General features: G+C 36.9%; 1 protein-coding gene across 1 annotated transcript in view; it reads left to right on the top strand.

Moving 5' to 3' along the window:
* Positions 1-2,120: 2,120 nt before the first annotated feature.
* Rfc3 (replication factor C subunit 3) overlaps positions 2,121-22,569 on the top strand; it is a 36,028-nt gene continuing 15,579 nt past the window's right edge. Inside the window, exons 1-3 of the mRNA XM_078016120.1 lie at positions 2,121-2,213; positions 20,358-20,566; positions 22,211-22,348. Coding sequence (XP_077872246.1) covers positions 20,480-20,566; positions 22,211-22,348 — 225 coding nt within the window. The 5' untranslated portion in view covers positions 2,121-2,213; positions 20,358-20,479. The remainder of the gene's footprint in view (positions 2,214-20,357; positions 20,567-22,210; positions 22,349-22,569) is intronic.

Here is a 22,569-nt window from a genome sequence, read left to right as displayed (position 1 = left end):
AGACTTAGTAACCTGTGAAAGTATGTGCATGTTGTGAGTCAGTAAAAGATAATAATGGCAAGTTGAAGAGGGGTTCCCCAGGATTCAGTTTAGCCCTTCCTCCTAGCTATTTGCTGCTGAGATCTTGTTTCTCTCATAGGCAGAACTGCTAGGATAAAATTGAATCTGAGTGCAGGAGCACAGGCCAGATCTGGAATACTCCCAGTTTGTCCCTGGCTATGAGGTAAGGTAAAATCAAATCTATCATGAATTATCATCTCAGAAATAAGTTTTATGCCTTCAAATCTTGTCCTGGAGCCATTTGACTTAAATGCTTCTTCCTTTAGACTGCTTATGCTTAGTGTGAGAGTGAATTTAGCTTAATAACAATGCTTGCCATTTTAGCAAAAATGCAAGTACATACTTCAGTCTCAGTTCTAGCCTCACCCCCCTAGGATGGGCTTCCCTGACTACTTTTGTCACCCAACACACATGCCACACTCAACCACATCACCTCTCCATGGCATTCATCAACATATGAAATACACAGTTCCCCTTCATTGTCTGTCTTGTGCCACTAGAATGACATCCCATAAAACAGTAACTTGTCTACCCGCTCACAGAACCCTGGAAACAGTACTTAGGCCAAGTTAGTATTTCAAGAATATTTTTGGATGAAGTACATTATACTATCTAGGCAGATTTAAAAAAAAAAAAGAAAAAAGCTATGTTGAATCTACATTTAAATTCTTCCGAACATCTCTATTCACACCCTTGATCAGTAATAATCATTTAAAACATAAAATTGTGTTCTAAATGATGGTTAGCTTCTAATGAGAGACTTACAAACTCAAGTTATCAACATGCAAATTGCTTTTTTACTTTAATTCCCTTCAAAAAATTTTAAATTAGGACTATGATGTAGTCTTTTCTGGATGTATTTAATGTCATTAGCTATCAAGCAGATATACACATTTTCTTTATGTAAGCATCAAAGACTTCAGTTGATTTATTTTGCCCTTTTCATGGTTCAGAGGGTCCTATTTCAAAACTGTAAATAAAACTTAACTGAAAATATGGAAATGCTCAGGGTAAAGTCACCTGGTAAATACAATTGCACAGAAGAGGAAAGGCATGCAAAGGAAGTACATAGTATTTTATCTTTCTTTGATTTATTGCTCTAAGGGAAAGAAAAAATACAGTTCCAAAAACCTTCATCAAATGTAAACTGTTTAATAAAAAAGTGTAAATAGAAAAGTGAAGCATAAATAAAAATATAAAAATACTTCTTTCTATCAGAGAGACTTCAGAAAGAGGTATGAATGGATTACCCTGAGAGCATTTACTTTGAATAGAGGATTGTTACTCTTCTTAGGTTCATGTTTAGATTAGTCAAGTCAAATATGGGTCTCATTGTCTCTGGCCTCCATGCTATAACAAAAATTTGACTTTTGTACTCAGTTGGTGGTTATATAATGTGTTGCATTATGTTCCCCGCCCCCTACAATTTATCCTAACCCATGGTATCTGTAAATGTGACCTTATTTGGAAAGAGGGACTTTGCTGATAAAATAAAGTTAAGGATCTTGAGATGATATGATTCTGGATTTTAGGTGGGCCCTAAAACCAATGACTTATGTCCTTAGATGAGGAATGGAGATTTGAGATGTGCAGATACAGAGAAAACCTGAAGGGGAAGGATATGTGATACAGAGGGGGATGATGTCTGTCCAGTCCAAGGCATGCTGAGAATTGCCACCAACCACCAGAAGCTAGGAAAGAAGCACAGAATGAATTCTCCTGAGTTTCCAGAAAAATCCAATCCTGGAGACACTTTGATTTCAGACTTGTGGCCTATGAGAGAGCGAGCGAGAGAGAGATATTACATTCTTATTGTTCAAAGTCACCAAATTTGTGGTAATTTGTTATGGCAGTCCTAGGAAACAAATACAATTTTATACTGTTGCAACTAGGCTTTCTCTTCTCCTGTCTAAAAGTTTGTAGAACAAGATGTCTTGTTACTTTGCAGGCCACAGTGGGGCACTATAATCTGTATCTTTGGGAAGTAGCCTTTGAACAGTCTTTTTAAAAAGCTTCTTTAGATTCTTTTGTCATAGTGTTTATTTGGGAGAAAAACAATAACAACTTTAGTACTCCGGAAAAAGTATCTGAGCACCACGGAAAACTCTTTCTATTTAACAACATTTAATATTCTTGAAGAAAAAAAAATACAGGTTAGTAACTTGTATTTTCTTTAAAATGATTGCTTTGTATAGCTGTTCTTTATTCAGTGCCACTGCAGTATTTTGATTTTACTGTGTTATATGAACATTGTATTTCATATTACCAATACAATGAGTGAAAGTAGATGGAGCAAGGGCAATCACCCACTTTCTTCAGTGTTTGCAACATCTATTATGAACATGGGCTATAATAATGAATTCACGATATATGAGGTAAAAATTTAGGAGTAATTCTATGTAAATGAGTTTGTCCTTTTGCAGCTCAGTAAACAACTTTACTATGATTCAGTCATTTGAAGAGGAAATTTTATAAGCATTCTTGACAACTACTTCTCTCCTGATTTGTTACCATTTTGCCATTATCATCTAAATATTTTCTAAATATTTTTAAATATTTCTCCTTAGTTCCACTCTCTCAGAAAAAAAGCTTATGTCATCTCGTGATTAGACATTCGCAGTGTGTTTCTAACTGGTTTCCCATCTTCACTATTTGTTCAATCCATCATTCATCCACAGTGCTTCTAGAGTTATATTTTTTTTTCCTGAAACAAATCACGTCTCGTGAATACAAATTCCCCAGCATGATACAGAAGGCCTTTTGTTCTGGCACCTGTCTAGTTCCCTAGTCATTTCTCGTGACTTCCTCAACCCTCATTCTGTGCCTGTTGGGGCAGATGTTGGTAGTTGCCTACTGAATATGTAATCTTTCCTTTTCTTTATTCTTAGAACTTCATTTTATTTTGGGACATCCACATGCTCAGTTCAAGAGAGAGGAAAAAAAATAGATTTCTCAGCCTTGTTTCAGCCAGAAGTGGTTATCTGATGCAATTGTTGCCAGAGAGATGTAAGCAATGCATGTTGGGAGGTTCTGGGAAGAGTATGGTTTCTTGAAATAGTGCCCCCATTTTCTATTTTATAGTTCCTTCTTATTTCTGCCTGGCTAAGTGAACTGAGACCTGGAGGAGAACAGTATTTTGCTACAGTTAGAAAAATACAAGGATGAACCTACCAGCTTTGCACCAGGATGCAGAGAGATGAAAAGAACCTAGAACATGGATTGCATCACCACATTGCTGCACCATCCCGAGCTGTCAGTCTCTAGACCTTTTTTTTTTTTTGAGATAAAATCAATCCCTATTTGCCTATGCCACTAAGTCATTTCACTTTTACATGTAAGCAAATGCAATCTTAACAGATACACCTGTTAGCAATGTATTATTCATCTTTTCTTGAATAAGTCTTTGGTATTAAGATTTTGTGTCTTACTAGACTCTGCTTGTCGCCTGGAAAATCCCTTTATATAGTGTTTACAACACAACTCAAATAATACCACTTCATAAATACATTTTACACATTCTTCCATCCCAATTATTATTCTATCTCAGTGCCCTTACCAGTAGGGGGCACACCATAAAATGAATAGGCATTACCAAGGCTTCATTCTGTATGAAATGCCATTGCCTCATGGGACTGTCTGAAATCTAAATTTTACCTGAATTGCAAATAAGTCCACCTGATTTAATTTTTTCAGACTCTTCTATTAGAAAATACTAAAACTTTTTAAACTCGGTTTGTGAAGTTAAAGAAAAAAAGTGTTTACAAGAATTGCTTTTATACCAAAAAGTAATATATGGATAATATAGGTACTTATATGTAGTTATTCTATATTATATATAATATATTATATGAGATTTTGTTTGGAAATTCTAGCAAGGGAGTACAGCTATTCATAAAACCTTGACCAAAGAATAGTTGTCTTCAATGGAGTGCACAGCTTTGTGAGGGACACATATGGAGCAGTAAGGGAGGTGGGGGACATCTTCTAGTCAACCAGATCAGCCAAATCAATCCTGGCAATCAGTGGGGTGTCTGAGATGACACACATTGCAGCCAGATCCTAAATCTGGAATATATATATATATATATTACACACACACATACACACATGTATATACATATATATGAACACAGAACTTGTGTATCGTACTTACATAAGTGTAGCAAAGATGTAACTGTGTACACAAAAATGTAAATTCTATATAGATAGAATAATCCTGCACTAATCTAAATCTTTGTGTATTCAGGATAATGTGTCTCAGACATTGATGTTTGTAAAAATCATCTGCAGATTTTGTTAAAATGGAGACCTGGTGGACTGGGGTGGGGATTGTGATCTGAATTTCTAGCAAGCTCTCAGATGTTGCAAATATTACTGGTTCAGGTGCCACATTTTAAGTAGCAAGAATACAGTGAAACCATAAGATAATTATGTCCAAAGTAAGCATCTCTATTTCAATATAGACGCAAATATCTTCTTTCCTTGTTGGTTCTCTCCCACCTTCTTCTCTAAGGATTCGGAGAGTGAAGTCCATGACCACAAAGACCATCTTTTCTTCATCCTCATATCCATCATCTAGTATCTAGCACAGCACCTGACAGACATTCTGCAGGCTACTTACCAATACAACAACAAAAAAATTACATAAGTTAAGGACCAACAGGTTACAGACTTGTTCTAAGGTTCCCATAAGGAAAAGAACTTGCAAAGATGAAGAATTTTATGAAAGGAAAAGTCCTTTTACTGTATCTTATTGGATAGATGGGATTTTGAGCAGCAGAAATTGGAAAGATGTCCTTGAAGCCAGAGAATCACATGAGTAAAAAAAATCAGAACATGCTCAGTAGGAATTAAAGCAAGAAGAATAATTAAGAGTATTAAATAGTTCATGTGGATAATAGAAGGATTTGATCTAGAATAGAAAATAAAAGAGGTAGTAGACATAGAAAAAAAATACTTGTGCATATTGGGCCAACCTTGGTAGGTAGAGAAGGTAAGGAAGTCCATGACAAAGGAATTGATTGAGCTTCAAATAGATGCATTTTGTGGGAATTTCGTCCCTAGGGGGAGCTCTTTACATCTGCCTTCTTTTTTCACTTACTGAGCTGAATTTCTAATAGAATTTAGAACAAAGAAACTTAACAACAAACACAAACATAAAACAAAACAACAAAAACACCCAACTTAGGCTCTTAAAGAAATTAAACTTTCATTTTTCTATTTTTGTCTAAATGAAATTGGGATTGTTTATTTTAAAAAAGGGATAGAGGACTATATTCTGTTTTCAGACTCATGAAGGTGGGACGAGAAAGCTAAATAAAAAATAAGGCTAAGAGATCTCAGTTTGTGTCTTGGCTGGATGTTGGAGCATCTTTGATGTGGCCCTCATCTAGTGTGGTTTGACCAGAAAGCGGCACTCAAGGGAACCCCATATGGTAGACAGTGTGGGTTCCCTTGCACAGTTTTGCCTGTTTTCAACTATGTTTCTTTCTTACATAAAGAGTTTCCTTGTTTCACTTGGCCATGTTCTTTCTACCCTACTTGTTATACCAGTATTTAGAAAATAATATCAAGGTAAGTATGAAAATATTCAGTACTTACACTTCACCAAAAATGTTCTCACCCAGAATACCCTAAACTTTAGGGCCAAAGATGATATGAAATCAGGTTTACCTATGTTAAGATAGGCATTATCAAAAGAATGAAACAATGGAGATTTTTCTACAACTCTAAATTATAGGATACATTACAGAATATTTATGTCTGTGAATGAGAGTGTGTACTGTCAATCCTCTGTATCTGCAGGATTCACACCCACAGATTGAATCAACATGGATTGAAAATATACAGAAAACCAGTTGCACCGGTACTGAACATTTTCATACTTACCTTGGTATTATTTTCTAAATACTGGTATAACAAGTGTTTGCATAGCATTTTCACAATGTTTGGTATTAGAAGTAATCTAGAAACCAAAGTGTACTGTAGGATGTGTATAGATTATATGCAAATACTATGCCATTTTATATAAGGGATACATGTATTCTTAGATTTTGAATTTGGTGAGGGATCCTGGAACAAATTTCCCATAAATAGTAAGGGAAAACTCTACTTGAACTGAATTCTCAAGTTTATAGAAAATAATGGTTAAGCACCTGAGCTCTACAAGCAGTTGGACCTTGGTTTGAAACCAGGCTCTGCTCACCATTTAGCTATGTGACCTAAACTGACACATTAAATAATTAAACCTCAGTTTTCTTTATCTGTAATATGAGGGCAAGTATGCATTTGGCACAGTGTCCAGCACAGTAAGAAGGCAATAAATGATACAGTTGTTTTCTTCTCACACACAATTTCTCAGTGTCTCTCATGTATAGTTGTCTGCTAGTTCATTTATGCTTTGCAAGAGTCCTCAAAAAATGGCTCAGTTTGACCTAAAGTCCAATTTCTTCTTTTGGACCATCATCTCTAGTCATATAGATTTACTTCTATATTTGGCTAAGAACAACTTACTAATGATCTACTAAATTCATCCTAATGTTTGTAAAGTTTGACGTTTGTATATTAATTATCACGTTTTGAATGTTCCTATGATAAATCTAATATTTCATATTTTATTTCTCATGGAGCATTTAATATATTTGCAAAGACCATGTACTCTACCCACAATCACAAATATTTGGTGTGGCAGAGGTTAGCTGTGTGCTCTCCAAGCCCTTTTCCTTTTATTCTGTGACACAGAGTTACATTGGTTTTACTAACTTCCATTTGTCACCAAATCTAGCCAGGGGTATTTGATATGTGCTACTCCCAGTCCAAAAAATCTTTTCATTGTATCCTCTGTGCTTTTCTCTTTTCCGTTGGCTTGATGCAGAGGTAGAGGAGGAAAGTAAATGTACCCATTTTAGGTACATTAACGGGGTCCCTAGAATTTACACTAAGAAGGACAGATTAATAGGGAAAAAAGCAATGCATTCACATTGAATGAAAGTTTTACATGACATAAGAACCTACATAAGGAAATGAAGACCCAAAGAAGAGGTTAAGTCTAAGCATTTCATAGGTGTGATGAAGAGTGGAGAGTCATGGGAAAATGTGGTCGGCCTAAATGTGCCAGCTAAGAGCAGTCAACTAAGGGAAACAGAGCAGGACCTGTTCCTTCACATTCCTTTTGGAATCCCTGCATATTCAGGGATGAGAATGCTCTTTCTCTCTGGAATAGGTGGGCATCTCTCATGTAAGTATCTTATGACGTGGCTCAGGGAAAAGCCAGAGTCTTGTTTTGTGCCTGCATTTTTCAAATTCCCTCAGTTTAAAATATTTAATATGCCAAGTTGCCATATTTTAGACAATCATGTTTTAAACCCCATCACAGACAAGCATAGTGACCTCGGAAACCATTTGCTGAAAAGGCAAAACTAAAAGATGGAAGGGGGCTGTGACTGCATTACAGCAGGTAGGAGATCCACGTGCTAACCTGAATCACTCATTCTGGCTTTACATAAAATGAGAAATAACATTGAATTACTCTTAAGCCATTATACATAAACTATTAAATGGCCAAATGGGCTTTGCTTTTTATCATTAGGTATCATTTGTGGACACACTATTATTTATAGAAAACTTGATTAAAAATGTAGATATGAAGAGAAGTGCATTTTCTTATACTACACATTTTTACTTATTTATTTTTTTAAATGAAAACAATTGAACCTCTATAAATCTGTTCAACACAGTGATGACCTTTTCAATAGTGTATCAGCTGCTGGGAATCCACAGTACCAAAGGGCAGAGAACTTCTGCATTAATGACAGGGAAAATGGAGTTTGCTTCCTGCTTTTCAGTGGTTGTCTACTTACCTGTACCAAAGGTTTCCCACAAGTACCAAGCAAGAAGGAATGAAGTGTAATAATTCATTTTGACTTTGTTTCTTCTCTTCCTGGGAAGGTCTGAGTGAAATGCACTGAGGTCTAAGCAGTGTCAGAGGCCAAGGAGCGCCTGCTGAACCTGGCCTGCAGATGTGCTCTGTCGGTCTGTACTGTGTCATTGTTTCTCTCAGGAAATGGAATAAAAATATATGGAATGGAGCTGCTCTCAAAACACCTGAGGCTCTATCACCAGTGGGCCAATGTCCTGGTGGGGGCCACCCCTTTTGATGAGGAGAAACTTCCTGTGTTTTCTTCCTGCTTTATTTTCCCAAATCTTCAATCATATATCTGCCTGCCTGGCCCCTGTTGACATTTTAGTTTGTGACCGCTCTCTAGAGGAAGGTAGAGGGGCAGGGGTAATGGTAACAAGCAGAAACAGAATTAAAAAACAAATCCACAACTTAGATCTTTATTCTAGAGAAAAATGAGAATTGATGGCCCTGGTACTACTTCAAAACCAACCATCTATTGCTATAACAGATTTGACCATTCACAGCAGATAAACTGAAAGACAAAAACCAATTCTCAGAGCCTTTGAAGAAGAAAAAAGTCTTTTATGTATTGCATATATAGGCATCAGATATTTTACATTCTTTTCTTAACTATCACCGTATAAGAACAAAGAGAAACCATACTAGATTAAAAAAGAAAATCATCATGTTTTTTTGTTTTTGCTTTTTAAAAAATCTTCCATATTTTTATCAGTGCATTTTTAGATAAACATAATATTGTGGTTTATTTTGACATAACTGTGCAAGCAAACAATGTAATTTGAATCTCCAGTCCTTCCTCTTTCTCTCCCCTCCTCTCTCCTCTGGTTCCCCTTTCTCTACTTTACCTGTACTCCTTCCATTTATTTATAGTTTTTTAAATTAGTGCTTTATAGGTATACATAAAGGAGAAATTCACAGTTTATATTCATATATGTTCATAGCATGGTTTGGCTGATCTCATTCTACCATTCCTCTCTTTCTCTAGCTAGCCCTCCTTTTGCTCCCTAAAGCCCCTTGGTTTCCTTCCTCTGCTCCTACTGATGTCCCTTCTATTTTCATGGGAAAGCCCCTCCCCCATCTCCTCCTCTAAGTTCTGCATGTGAAGGAAAACATTAGATCCTTTCAATCCTTGCCTTTCTGAGTCTGCTTATTTCACTTAGCATGATTTTCTCCAGTTGCATCTCTTTGCCAGCTAATGCCATAATTTTATTCTTCTTTCCCCCATTAGTCTGTTGACAAGCACCTGGGCTAGTTCCATCACTTGGCTATTTTGAGTTGCCCTGCTATAAACATGGACATGCCTGTATCACTATAGTGTGCTGATTTTAGTTCTTTTGGATAAATATGGAGGAGTGGGATAGTTGGGTTGAAAGACCCTAGCCCAGTCAGCCTAGTTACCTAAGGCCAAGATATGAAACCAAGATACCAGACAGGCCATAAACAGGTTCAGGCGCCAGGCATGCTCTCCGGACAACCGGTGGAAGAACAGAGCACCCGAATCCTGAGGCATGAATGAATAAACCGGAACAGATAAGCAGGAACAGAAAGAATAGAATGCAGACCTGTGGTTTTTGGAATGCAGACCTGTACCCCCTAGGTGGCCTATATGCTAGATTTAAACAAACCAATAAGAAACCTGTTGCTTCCCGCGCCCGCGAAACCTGTCCCAAACCCTATAAAAATCTCTGTATCCCCAAGCCCGGTGTGCCAGTTCACCAAAGCTCCGGCTGAGGTTCTGCTGGGCACCCGCAGGCGCCTGTGTCCCAATAAACCAACCTCTTGCTTTTGCAGCCAGTGTTTCGTGTGATTCTCCTTGGACAGGGATACGGGGGTCTTTCATTGGACGGGGGTCTTTCAGGGTCACATGGTGATTTCTACCCCTGTTTTTTTTTGTTGTTGTTGTTGTTTTTAAGGAATCTCCATACTGCTGTCCAGAGTAGTTGTGCTAATTTGCAGTCCCACCAACTATGGATAAGTGCACCTTTTTCCTTACATCCTTACTACCATTTATTATTATTTGTATTCTTGATGATTGTCATTCTAACTGAAGTAAGATGAAATCTTATTGTTATTTTGATTTTCATTTCCTTGATAGTGAAGGATATTGGACATTTTTTCATATATTTGGTGGCCACTTGTATTTTTCTTTTGCCCATTTATTAACTGGGGTTTTTGTTTGTTTGTTTGTTTGTTTTTATTTTTTTTATAGAGTAATGCAAGTAGGATTAACTCCTTGATTATACTGTCAGATATAAATAAGTAAGGTGAGACACTGTTCATAAATTTTTTGCTTTTTCTACTAAATTTTGCCTTTTTCCTGCTCCTATCATTCCTTTATTTTAAAAGAGAATGGAACCACAAAACAATGCAAAAGATCAGCAACAATAATGCTTTCCTGCAGTGCAGCCTTTCTGGCCACAGATTCTTGGGGTTGCAGCAGGTTCTGCTTATGACTGGGTTTCTGAGAAGGGCTGGTTTGATTTTGAACTTAAAAATGACCTCTTCTGGTTTGCAGCAGATTAACAAGGTGGTAATAAATTAGTTGCCCTTGCATGCTTTCCTTCCATTTATTTGCATATTTATTTACACATACCCTGCCGAGTGCAAAAAGTTAAGGTGGTTAGATACTTAACACCTAGAAAAATATATTTTTAATTGCTTTTACTTTTTACCTACATGGCAGCGGAATGCATCACAATTCTTATTACACATATAGAACACAATTTTTCATATCTCTGTTGAAAAATACCTCTTAAGATAGGTTAAAAAAAAAAAGAAGTAGTAGGAAAGGAAGAACTGTAACAATGGAGACCATAAACTACATGCACGTCCCAGACTTTGGGGAACTGATTGGAAGTAGGCTCCTTTTTGCTTTTGATCATCTACAAAAAAGAAAGAAAGAAAGAAAGAGAAAGAAAGAAAGAAAGAAAGAAAGAAAGAAAGAAAGAAAGAAAGAAAGAAAGAAAGAAAGAAAGAAAGAAAGAAAGGCAGGCAAATGCTGTAGAACTCACCTGGTTGCTGTTTATTACCTGAACCTGATGTGTGGTAGGAGGTGGGAAAGGGAACAGAACACTGGCAATTTAAAGGTTGCTACCTTTAAGGAGGAGCCTGAAGCAAATAGTTAACAAGATGCCCCTGGATTATTTCTACCTTCAGTTATTCATGCTAGCTCTGCCCTACTGAAGCCATGAATACCTGAAAGTAAGCTGTACCTTGACTCCACTGGAATTGACAAATGATGAAAGGCCAGGGCAATGAGCCCTGGGATGTTTAAATTTAAAAGGCAAATCAATTTTCTTCAATCCAGCATTGTGACAGTCTAGTGCAGGGTCGTGTTTAGCCTGAAGAAAGTCATAACTTTGTGTTTTCTTTAGGGAGGCTCTCCAAGACCCAGAAATGAGGCCTTTCCCCTCCCAGGGACTTAGGCTGCAGTTTATCTGAGGACTTTTGCAATCCAATATGACAGCCAGGACACCAGCTCTCACCTTGTTACCTTCAATACAATGGTGCTAGATTTCCAGATTTCTTTACCATATAGATATGCAAATGCAGTGCTTAAACTAACTTGAATCCATTAGTTTCTATAGCTATAGATCTCTCCTTCAAATTTTCTATAATAAGCATCAGTTGTCTTATGATCAGAAAAAAAGTAGAACAATTTTCAATCTAGTACTGCTGAAAAAGAAGCAAAAGTAATTTGGAGGAAGATTACTCCTTGATTTGCATTAGCTATTAACACAAGTAGTGGTTAGGCATTAAGCAGTCCCTTGCAAAGTGACATGGTGGTGTGACAGATTAAAAAGCCAGGTACCTGGTTTATCTTCTCATTGCTGTGATTCTATCAAGGACTCTATTTCTGTATTCCTCTCTTCTTATTGTATTTTGATCTGAATGACTTGAGTAAAACCTTATATCTCTTGAATATTAATACAGATATCAGAAAAGGCACTTTTATTACAGGTAAGTGAAACTTACTCTGATCTCTGTTTTCAAAGTCTAGTAGATAGCTAGACATCAGGCACTCAATAACTGGTAGGTCTCTTTCCTGTGCAACTGACTCCTGAATGAACAAAGATATATCTAAATCAAGCCAGCTTGTTCATAATACTGAGAGTCTGCAGTATTTCAGAGTGCACTTCAATGGTATAAGAAAGATTTGATTGAATTAGATGCAGAAGAGAAAAGGAAATCAGAAAAATCATCAAATGATTGGTGAGTTTAGGTGAAGAGCTATGATTATAATAAAAGGATAATGTTTCTAAAATTATTAGCATGTTAGTAAAACTTCATAGAGTAATTACTAATTTCTAAGAGAAAGAAATAAAACCATATTTTTAAAAATGGCATTGCAACATATTGACCTAAAACTATTAGAGTAGTAATAGAGGGCTCCTAATCTAAGACCATTACCTACTCACACCATTTGCTAAAATCAACATTTGTTGGTATGGTTATTCCATCTTGCAGAAACATCTGAAAAACTGGGAAGCTGAGCAATTGTTAAAGATATGGCCAAGGGAGGAGGTTCACACAAAACTGAATATTTTAAAGGAAGAAAATTTTATCCTTCCTTCGTGGCAAAGCACAAAGAGTAGTGGCAATTACAGAATATTGGTGTTTGAAGGGCACTTGTGGATTCTCAAGAGCTGCCCTTCATTTTGCAGATGAGTCCTTTTCGGCCTGGTAAAAGTCTCTGTCCCAAAGTCTCTGTCCTAAAGCTGGGGCTGGGATGGAGCTTCTCCTGATTTCTAAAAGGGATTTTTCTATTACAAAATTCCAGACAAAATCCTAGGATTTAAGAATTGTGGACTGTTGGAATTGGGAAGAACTAAGCGAATCTTGCTATATTACTTATAAGATAACAAGAGAAAACTCAGGATATACACTCCCTACCAAAAAAAATCCTTTCCTGATGATGTATTAAGAACTGTGTAATGTTTTGAACGACCAACAATAAAAAAAAAAAAAGAAAAAAAAAAAAAAAAAAAAAAAAAAAAAAAAAAAAAATCCTTTCCTAAACCTCCAAGAGTCACCCAACACCCAACACTGGCTTGTCTAGCCACATTGCCTGCCTTTCTCTTCTGTGTGCTTTGCTTTTGGAACTAAGTACATATCTTAAATGTTGCCTGCTGTATATAATTGCCTTGTTTTTAATTTGGCTTAGTTTTTATGTATCTGTCATTACTTTCTCCCCCAACTCTCTTCCATAGGAGTAAATCTCATTTCCATATACACCAGGAAATCAGGTATAACTTTCACCTTCTTGGAGACAGTTCTTTTACTTCTTCTGCCTGGATAGTTTGTTTTCTAGGTTTGCTCTGTCACTATTGCTGGAACCATCCTCATGCCTGCTCTGAAACATTCTCTGTGAGATCTCCGGTGTTCAAAGTTGATCTTTCAGAGACTAGAGATAAGTCATTTTTCAAACATCAATATGATAGTAATATCAGTGGCAAGTCATAGATCCCCAAAGGAATAAAGCTCTATCTGTATATACAAAAGTTTATACAGAATATTTAATCACATTTTGGGTTTTTGCAGTTGTAATTAGTTTTTGATGCCATTAAAGTTATTCCTTTTTAATACCCATTTTTAGTTTTAAAATATTACCTTTCAAAAGGGAGCAAGGGCAATTGAAGATGTGTTAAATTTATCTCACAGTTAAATCATGCAGAAAAGAAGTGCTTCTTCACTTTTGAATTTCACTGCTTCTGTACAGGCCTGAGTAAAATAGCTGACAGATTTGTAATGTGCTCAAGTGGAGCAATTTATATTTCAAGATTTCAAAGACCAACAAGGTGATATCCACAATGTTCAAATGTGGACTTAAATGCTTGTTGCGAGCAATCCCAAACACAATCTCAGCCAAGATTTCTGCAAAACTGGCAAGTTGATTCTAACATTTACATGGAAACACAGAGAGCAAATATTGGCAAAGATAGTCTTGAATAAGAAGAATGAAAGGAGTCAGACCATCAGAAGCCAAGACACGGGATGACGCCACAGTAATCAAGATAGTGTGGTATCTGTAAGTAGTCAGCAAATGGACAAATGGGGCAACAAATATCCATATGCATGTGCTCATCTAATGTATAGCCAGATAACTTGGAAGTGCAGTGGAGAAAACTTTTTAATAAATAGTGCTGGTGTAACTGGATATCTGTCAGGAGCTGCCACATAGAAGCTGAGCGCCCCCTGTCTTTGAGCAATGATAATGTGGATACTGGCTTCCCTCACTGGGAAGCAGGTGAATCCCCATCTTCCTTCAGCAGAGGAGCAAAGCTTTGGGAGTGGACATTACCCAATGGGAGTAGCTGCCTCTTGTAACATTACCCCTCTGCTTTATATGGATAGAATGTTCTTTTGAACAACCTAACCCAATAAGATGGGGGTTGGAGGCCTGCTCTTTCTCTCTTTCCAAGGGACTTCTAAGGTTGAGAGCTGTCACAGAACCGAAAGAAAAAGGTATTTTCTATCTATGTGTAATTATTTCATGCCAACCCAAATTCACCTGGAGTGGCCCCAACTGATATAGTCACTTGTCGCAGCAGATATCTACATGGGAAAAATGTGACTTGCCCCTTTATGCAATATACCATACAAAATAATCAGTTCCAGTAGACTTACAATCCAAATGTGAGAGTAAAACATTAAAGCTTTAAAAAAAATCCTATAGAAAACATCTTTTTGACTTGGAGTAAGCAAAAGCTTTTAAAAACAGTATAATGCAACTAAATTAAAATTGAAATTTTCTGTTCATCAAGAGGCACCATTAGGAAAATTAAAAATAAACTATGCATAGGAAAAAGATATTTACAATAAATATGTTTGGAAAAGGACCAAATCAATATGAAAAAGACACTTTAATAAGAAATTATCAAAAAGACTTTGATAGGCACTTTATAAAAGAATCATGGAGCTGGAGTTGTAGCTCAGTGGTAGAAAGCTTGCCTAGTAGGTGTGAGGCACTGGGTTCAATCCTCAGCACCACATATAAACAAACAAACAGACAAACAAACAAATAAGTAAATGTATAGTATCCATTTACAATTAAAAATATTTTTTAAAAAGAATATCATGATTACTAATAAGCATTTGATAAAATGTTCAACATCATTAATCATTACAGAATTTAAAATCATGAGATTCTTGTACCACTCCACCAGATTAACTAAAATGAAAAAAAGACCATTGGTTGGTGATGATGTGAAAAAATTGAAACCCTGTTGTATTGCTGGTACATACGTAAAATTATGTAGCCACAGAAAAAAAAAACAGCATGATAGTAATTCAAAAATTGAAATAAAGTTACCATATGATCTAACAATACAACTTCTGGTTATATATGTACAAAAGAGTTGAAAGCAGGAACTTGGACACATATTTGTACATCTGTGTTCATAGAAACAATTTTAAAAATAGCCAAAGTTAAAAACAACCCAAATATCCATTGGCAAATGAATGGATTAACAAGTTGAAGAATATCCATAGAATGAAACATCATTCAGCCTTCAAATTAAAATTCTCATACATGGATGAACTTAAAGACTATGTTAGGTAAAATCAATGAGATACAATAGGATATATTTTGCAAAATTCCAGTTACATGAGGTACCAATGGTCAGAGTCACAGAGAAAAGCTCATAAGATATGGTTACCACATGCTCAGAGTTACCAACATGAGAAGTTATTGTTTAAAAGGTACAGAATCTCAGTTTGGGATGAAGAAAGAATTTGAGATAGTGATGATTGTTGTTCAACAATGTGAATGTACCTAGTGCTACTGACCCAATCAATAAATTGCCCAACTCATAAAATGGCTCAGTTAGCACATGTTATGTTAGGTGCACCTTATCAGGATAAAAAAGTGTTGTCAAGGAGGACATGAAATATTTCATTTTTACTCTTTGCCATTGGTTGTACATATTGGCACACATATTTTCAAGAACTCTTGTCAATATCTACTGAAAATGAATACTGTAGATAACTAACCTAGTACCAGGAATTTTGTTTCTAGATATATACCATTAGAAAATAGGACATATCACTGAAGATATGTACAAGAATGTTCTCAGCAATATTATTTTTAAAAGCTGAAACATGGAAGAAATCCAAATATCCATCATCAATATAATAGATAAATTGAGACACTGAACACTACTGGTTACATAATTTGCAGGGCCCAGTGTAAAATTAAAATTTAGGTGTCTTACTAAGAAGTCTAGGTTGCTCACAGAGGAGATCTTAATAGCAACCCCTTACACTAGCTGTACTTGCTCCTCTGTTTCACTTTCCCTTGTTCCCCACCTGCTCTGCTCATGGAGAGAACCCCCAGGTTAATCCACAGGAACCAAACTTCCTCCCTAGTGCCTCCAGTGTCCCTCTGGAATTCCAGAATTGGCTACTGGATTCTCCACATTAAACTGGCAAATGAGAAGAGAGAGTCTGGAGGAACACACAGAAGGTTTTTATGGGATTGGTATAGAAATGATGTGTCATTGATCGTTGGGCCTACATTAGCCAGAATTTAATCATATGATTCCACTAACTACAGAAGAAGCTGGGAACAGCTCCCATGCATACAGGAGGTACTGAAAAGAGATTTTTTTCTTTAACCACTGCTCATAGTTTAACATCATGCAGCCTTCTATCAGTTAATTCACATTATACTTGTTAGCAAAATTGAGATTATAATTTATACATGAATTTAAGCTATTTTAACTATATATTATCATATTCCCATTTTAATAACTTTATTTTTTCTTTATTAAATTATGTATTTGTTCTAATTTGTTATACATGATGTCAGAATGCAATTCACTTCATATTACACATATAGAGCACAATTTTTTGTCACTGGTTTTACACAAAGTATTTTCACACCATTCGTGTCTTCATACTTATACTTAAGGTAATGATGTCTAACTCATTCCACCATCATTCCTACCCCCCAACCCAATCAATAAATGGGCCAAGGAACTGAATAGATGCCTCTCAGAAGAGGATATACAATCAATCAACAAACATATGAAAAAATGTTTAACATCTCTAGCAATTAGAGAAATGCAAATCAAACTACTCTGAGATTCCATCTCACTCCAGTCAGAATGGCAGTTATCAAGAATACAAACAACAATACATATTGGCGAAGATGTGGGGGAAAAGCATATTTGTACATTGTTGGTGGGACTGCAAATTGGTGCAGCCAATCCGGAAAGCAAAATGGAGATTCCTTAGAAAATTTGGAATGGAACCACCATTTGGCCCAGCTATCCCACTCCTTGGTTTATACCAAAAGGATTTAAAAACATCATACTATAGGGACACAGCCTCATCAATGTTTATAGCAGCACAATTCACAATAGCTAAATTTGGAACCAACCCAGATGCCCTTCAGTAGATGAGTGGATACAGAAACTTTGGTATATTTACACTATGGAACATTACCCAGTCTTAAAAGGGCATCTGCAGGTTAAGTGGATGGAGTTGGAGAATATAATGCTAAGTGAAGTTAGCTAATCCCCAAAAGGCCGAATGTTTTCTTTGAAATGAGGATGCTGACTCATAATGGCATTGGGGGAAGCATGGGAGGAATGGAGGAACTTTAGATAGGGCAAAGAGGTGGAAAGAGATTTGATGAACAGAATATTTCTTCTGCCATGTATTACCATGCATTTTATATTTGTACCCTCTCTTTGGGAGTTTTAAACTGTTGTTTTCCAAGTTATTTATATTGAGATCTATGCTTGCTTATTTCAAAGAGATAAATTCATCTCTAATAAGGGAATGGAATCAAGATGGGATACTGTCACTGTCCATGAGAGAATAAGTTATAAGAAAAAAAAAGGCCACAATACCTTTTGGTTGAAATAAAGATCACAAGTCAGCAAAATATTCTATGTTAACCTCTGAAGAGGGGAGTTTAAATCCTCTCGGACAAAGGAAAAAGAAAAAAACAAAAACAAAAACAAAAAACATGAGAGTGAAGCCAAAGTGGTATTTTTTTAAGGTATAGTTTTGAGTAGAAACTAAAGATTGAGATTATAATTTATATATGAATTTTTCAGTAGAAACTAAAGGGAAAATAATATTATTCTTCTCCATTGGTCTTTTGACTTTTGAGGTCATGAATGCAATTTCTGCCTTATCATTTCTATCAAAACAAAACAAAATTTAGGTCAAGCCTGGAGAATCTTTCTTGTGATTCTGTCAAGTCTCAGTTACTGGTTTGCCCCAGAGAAATGCAGCCGCATGACATGTCAGGAGCTAGGAGCAGAAGAGCCCAGGAAGAGCAGTAATTCACTTGGAGGACGTTGGAAGGTTTGGTTGCATATGTAAGATGTCAACTTCATTACTCTTGTTCAGAGGAGCTAACTGAAGATCCAACCTTGTGTTCTCTAACCGTCTTTATTTTCATGTCCCCTCACCCTGAACGTTTGTGTGTATGTCTCTTCTCCATAAAATAGAACCACAAATTATTGAGTATCTGCTATGTACTAGGTGTTACATGACCTTATTCAATCCTCAAATGGAAAACAGATTTCATTAACCCCATTTTAAAACTGAAGAACCTGGAGGTCAGAGTAATTACACGTTTGGAGATGTGGTTCATTGACCATTGCTGGATATTTATAATGTCCCCTCTGAACACTTTGCTCCCTTGAGAACTCTACTTCCTCTGTATCCCTTAGCACATCCTGTATATACAAGAGTCTGCAGCAGATTGCTATATAAAACACAGGGCACCCAGTTATATTTTAATTTCAGATAAGCATGAATTTTTCCTGATTGGGGCATTAGTATGCCAAAAAGTTATCTTAGATTCAAAAGTAATGGGAACTCCTAATTTTATTTGTGAAAAATGGTAACCCTATGGGAACAAAGTGGCTTTCTTATGCCTTCTTGTTCCCTCCACACTATTTCTTCCCCAGAACACCCAAAAACTTTGAAGTACTTATCTTCAGACCTTGTTATTTACTATTGCTTCTTACTGAAACTGTAATGCTTATGGGCACTTCTGCCAAATCAATGATTTTTTTTTTTAAAAAAAACCTGGTTCACCTTATTCCTCTCAGTAACTATTTGCATTATAATTTTTATGATTCTATATCTACAGGATGACACTTGGACTCTTCTCATTTCTTTTACCTTCTCACTTCAAATACTTTTCTTTCTTTCCAATTCAGTAGGAAGGAGCATGTTGAGATTTCTTTACAGTGTTAAACCTGGTGGTCAGGGAGAACACACTGAGGTCCAGATGACACTGGAGCCATAGGAGAGGAATTAGTTAGTTTACACTATATAAGAGTCCAAAGGAGAAGAGAGCAAGTGCCAATGTCTTGAGGTAGAAGTCTTTGAGGCTACTTTCAGAAAGGTTTTTACTAATAGGAATTGTATCTTATACTTGGTGGTGTTACTGATTGTACTTAAAATATCTTGCCTATAGGAGTACTCATTGAATATGATATACATAGAAAAGCACAGTGAATTCTTGTTTAATAAATGGATGAGAGGGTGCATGTTAATGGAAGGTTATTAAACATATTTGAAAATCAATTCCTGTCAAGACTTTCCCATCAAATGACAGGATCTAGTATTCCAAATATGTAAAATGAAAGCCCAAATGAGATAAAGAGTTGATATTACATACAACTGAAAAAAGTGTATTTAGAGAGGTGTTGTGAGGGGCATAATGAAAGTTTTGTGTAGGCTTGATATGCAGAATAATTTCCAGAAGGTTTGTTCTTCTCATTTTATTTAGAAGTGCTTTTCAGCATTCTGTATCTAAAATAGCATGTTGGGGCTGGGGATGTGGCTCAAGCGGTAGCGCGCTTGCCTGGCATGCGTGCGGCCCGGGTTTGATCCTCAACACCACATACAAAACAGAGATGTTGTGCCTGCCGAAAACTAAAAAATAAATATTAAAAAAATTCTCTCTCACTCTCTCTCTCTGTCTCTCACTCTCTCTTTAAAATAAATAAATAAATAAATAAAAATAAAATAGCATGTTAATCTCATGTTTCTTCCACAGTGCACGTAGTCTTTCATGCACTTTTGATTCTTTTGTTTTCAATACAGTAACAATCTTGAGGAGTGGATATAAAAAAAACAAACCACCAAATCTGATTTTTTAGTATTATCCAACAAAGCTTTATTGAGTGCCTGCAAATCAGAGAAACCTTGAGGTTGATATATTCTGGTGCCAAGAAAGAAGCTCGACACATATATTTAGTATATTTCTGTGGGGCAAATTCGTGTGAATGAACGAACCATATGGGTAAAACAATGAACATTGTGATTAGGCGGAGACGATGCGACGACTAATTTTGGCTCCACTCGGCTTTCGTACACTTTCGCTTCTCATCTCTTCACATAGCCGTGGCCGGCAGTGACGTCACGAGATGTGGCGCTCGCGGGAAAACTTGTCTAGGCGTCCGGGAGGAAGCTGGGCGCGCGCGCGGGACTTTCAAGCTTCGACCCCGGAGAACTCCGACTGTCATGAGTCTCTGGGTGGATAAATACCGGCCGTGCTCCTTGGGGCGGCTGGACTACCACAAGGAGCAGGCGGCTCAGCTGCGCAACCTGGTGAGTCAGCCGCGGTTTGGGCCGGGAGAGGGGAGGCCCCAGGCGCCCCTGGGCAGCAGGACACCGCCCGCCCGCCATTAGGAGATAAATGTTACCGAGAGGCACCGAACCGGGAATGGGGGAGAGTGCGTGGGGGTTGGCGGGGTTGTATTTTTAAACCGGGAGATCAACTGGCAAGTGCCGCCTGAGCCAAGACTCGACATGAGAAAATCATAAATACAGACATTTAGCAAAGCATGGGACAAATAGAGCAGATAATAAGTGCAAAATCTCCGGGGCGTGCAAAATCCCGGGGCTGCAGTTTGCACAGCTTGTGGTAGAACCTTCGAGAATGGCAGTGTAAGTGGATAATAGCCAGTCGGAAGAGTAATGGGAACTGGGGCGGGTGTTGGAGGGGGGAGGAGTGGTGCAGATTCAGTACATCCCTAGAGTGAGATAGGTAGCTGTTGGAGGATTATGAGCCTAGAAGTGACATCGTCTGGTTTAACGTTTCTTGATATGAATGTCTTCATTTACTAGGGAAATGTTGGATTTATTAATTCCTAGGGTCTTTTCTGATTCTCAAATACGGTGGGTTAGGATGTTCTTGAGTTTAGTTCCTTGCAGAAGACCCCCGCTGCCTCCTGATGACTTCTTTTTCTATTGTGGTTGTTCAAAGTGTCTAATGGCAATGATTTATGAAAAGCCAACTGGATCTTGTAGGGAGTGGAGTGTTATTACAGAACTAAAGTGTGCAGTTTTTGTCTTAGTCCTCTTTATAACTACTTTCACACATCTGACTAATTATCAGAAACTTTTGGAAAACTCATTGTCTTGTAAGGCAGCAGACTCTGTTAGTACCCTGCCCCATGCGTCCCCTTGTTTTTAACTCTTACCTTGCATGCAGACTGACTTTGAATGTCCTACATCTGTGTTTTGCCTAAGTGCTTTTCTTTGACTGAAATCCCCAAGCACACTTGAAGTACCTGGGAATTAAAGCCCTCTTTTTTTCTCCCATCCAGTTTCCTAAGCAGGGTTCCACAAAGTACTGGTGAGAGAGTGTTCACCTACTCCATTTTCCCCATCACTTCATTGGATTAACACTGTAGTGTCTATGCTGGCTTTAAGTGTTTCCCCAATAGGCTCAAGCCCAGATATTTAGAGTGGAATTGAAATTGATAACACATTTTTATTGGCTTCCTTTCTTTCCTGATTTTTCATCCTTGGTCTTCTCTGAAATTTTCCTTTAAGTCTCTTGTAGGTTAAACAAATGCACCCAGTTCTTATCCCAGGGATTATTTCCAGGAGCCCAGACAAGAAAAACATCTATCTCAGAATTACAGAATCCTAATCTCACAGATGACTGGGTCCTGTAATCAATCATTCCTTTATTTAAAAAAAATTCTCCAGGAGATTCTGTTAATCTGGCTTGAGAGTTTCTGCTGTCTAGTATTTAATCTTGTATCTTTCATGTTCTGTGCTGTATATTTAAGTGATTTAAAATTTGTTTTAAAATCAATGTTTTAAAATTTATTTAAAAGTACAAATATGTATTTTAATTTGTTGGTAGGTGTGCAAAATATGTGGTACTTAAAAAATAGTTCAGTTCTACCTAGAGCAATTTAATTTGACTAGAGAAAAATACCTTGTTCTTTCTTTCTGCAGGTTCAGTGTGGTGATTTTCCTCACCTGTTAGTGTATGGACCATCAGGTGCTGGAAAAAAGACAAGAATTATGTGTATTCTACGTGAACTTTATGGTGTTGGAGTGGAAAAATTGAGAATTGAACATCAAACTATCACAGTAAGCATTTTACTTTGAGGCTTTCCAAATATTTATGGGAAGTATTCTTTTTTTATCAAATTTATTTTTTGTTTTTATTTGTTCTTTTTAGTTATACATGACAGTAGAATGTATTTTGACATATCATACATAGATGGAGTATAACTTTCCATTCTGTGGTTGTACATGATATGTAGTTACACTGGTCATGTATTCATATATAGACATAGGAAAGTTATGTT

The sequence above is a fragment of the Ictidomys tridecemlineatus genome, chromosome 6 (assembly GCF_052094955.1).
Source record: "Ictidomys tridecemlineatus isolate mIctTri1 chromosome 6, mIctTri1.hap1, whole genome shotgun sequence".
Lineage (NCBI taxonomy): Eukaryota > Metazoa > Chordata > Mammalia > Rodentia > Sciuridae > Ictidomys > Ictidomys tridecemlineatus.
This window is presented reverse-complemented; position numbering and strand designations above follow the sequence as displayed.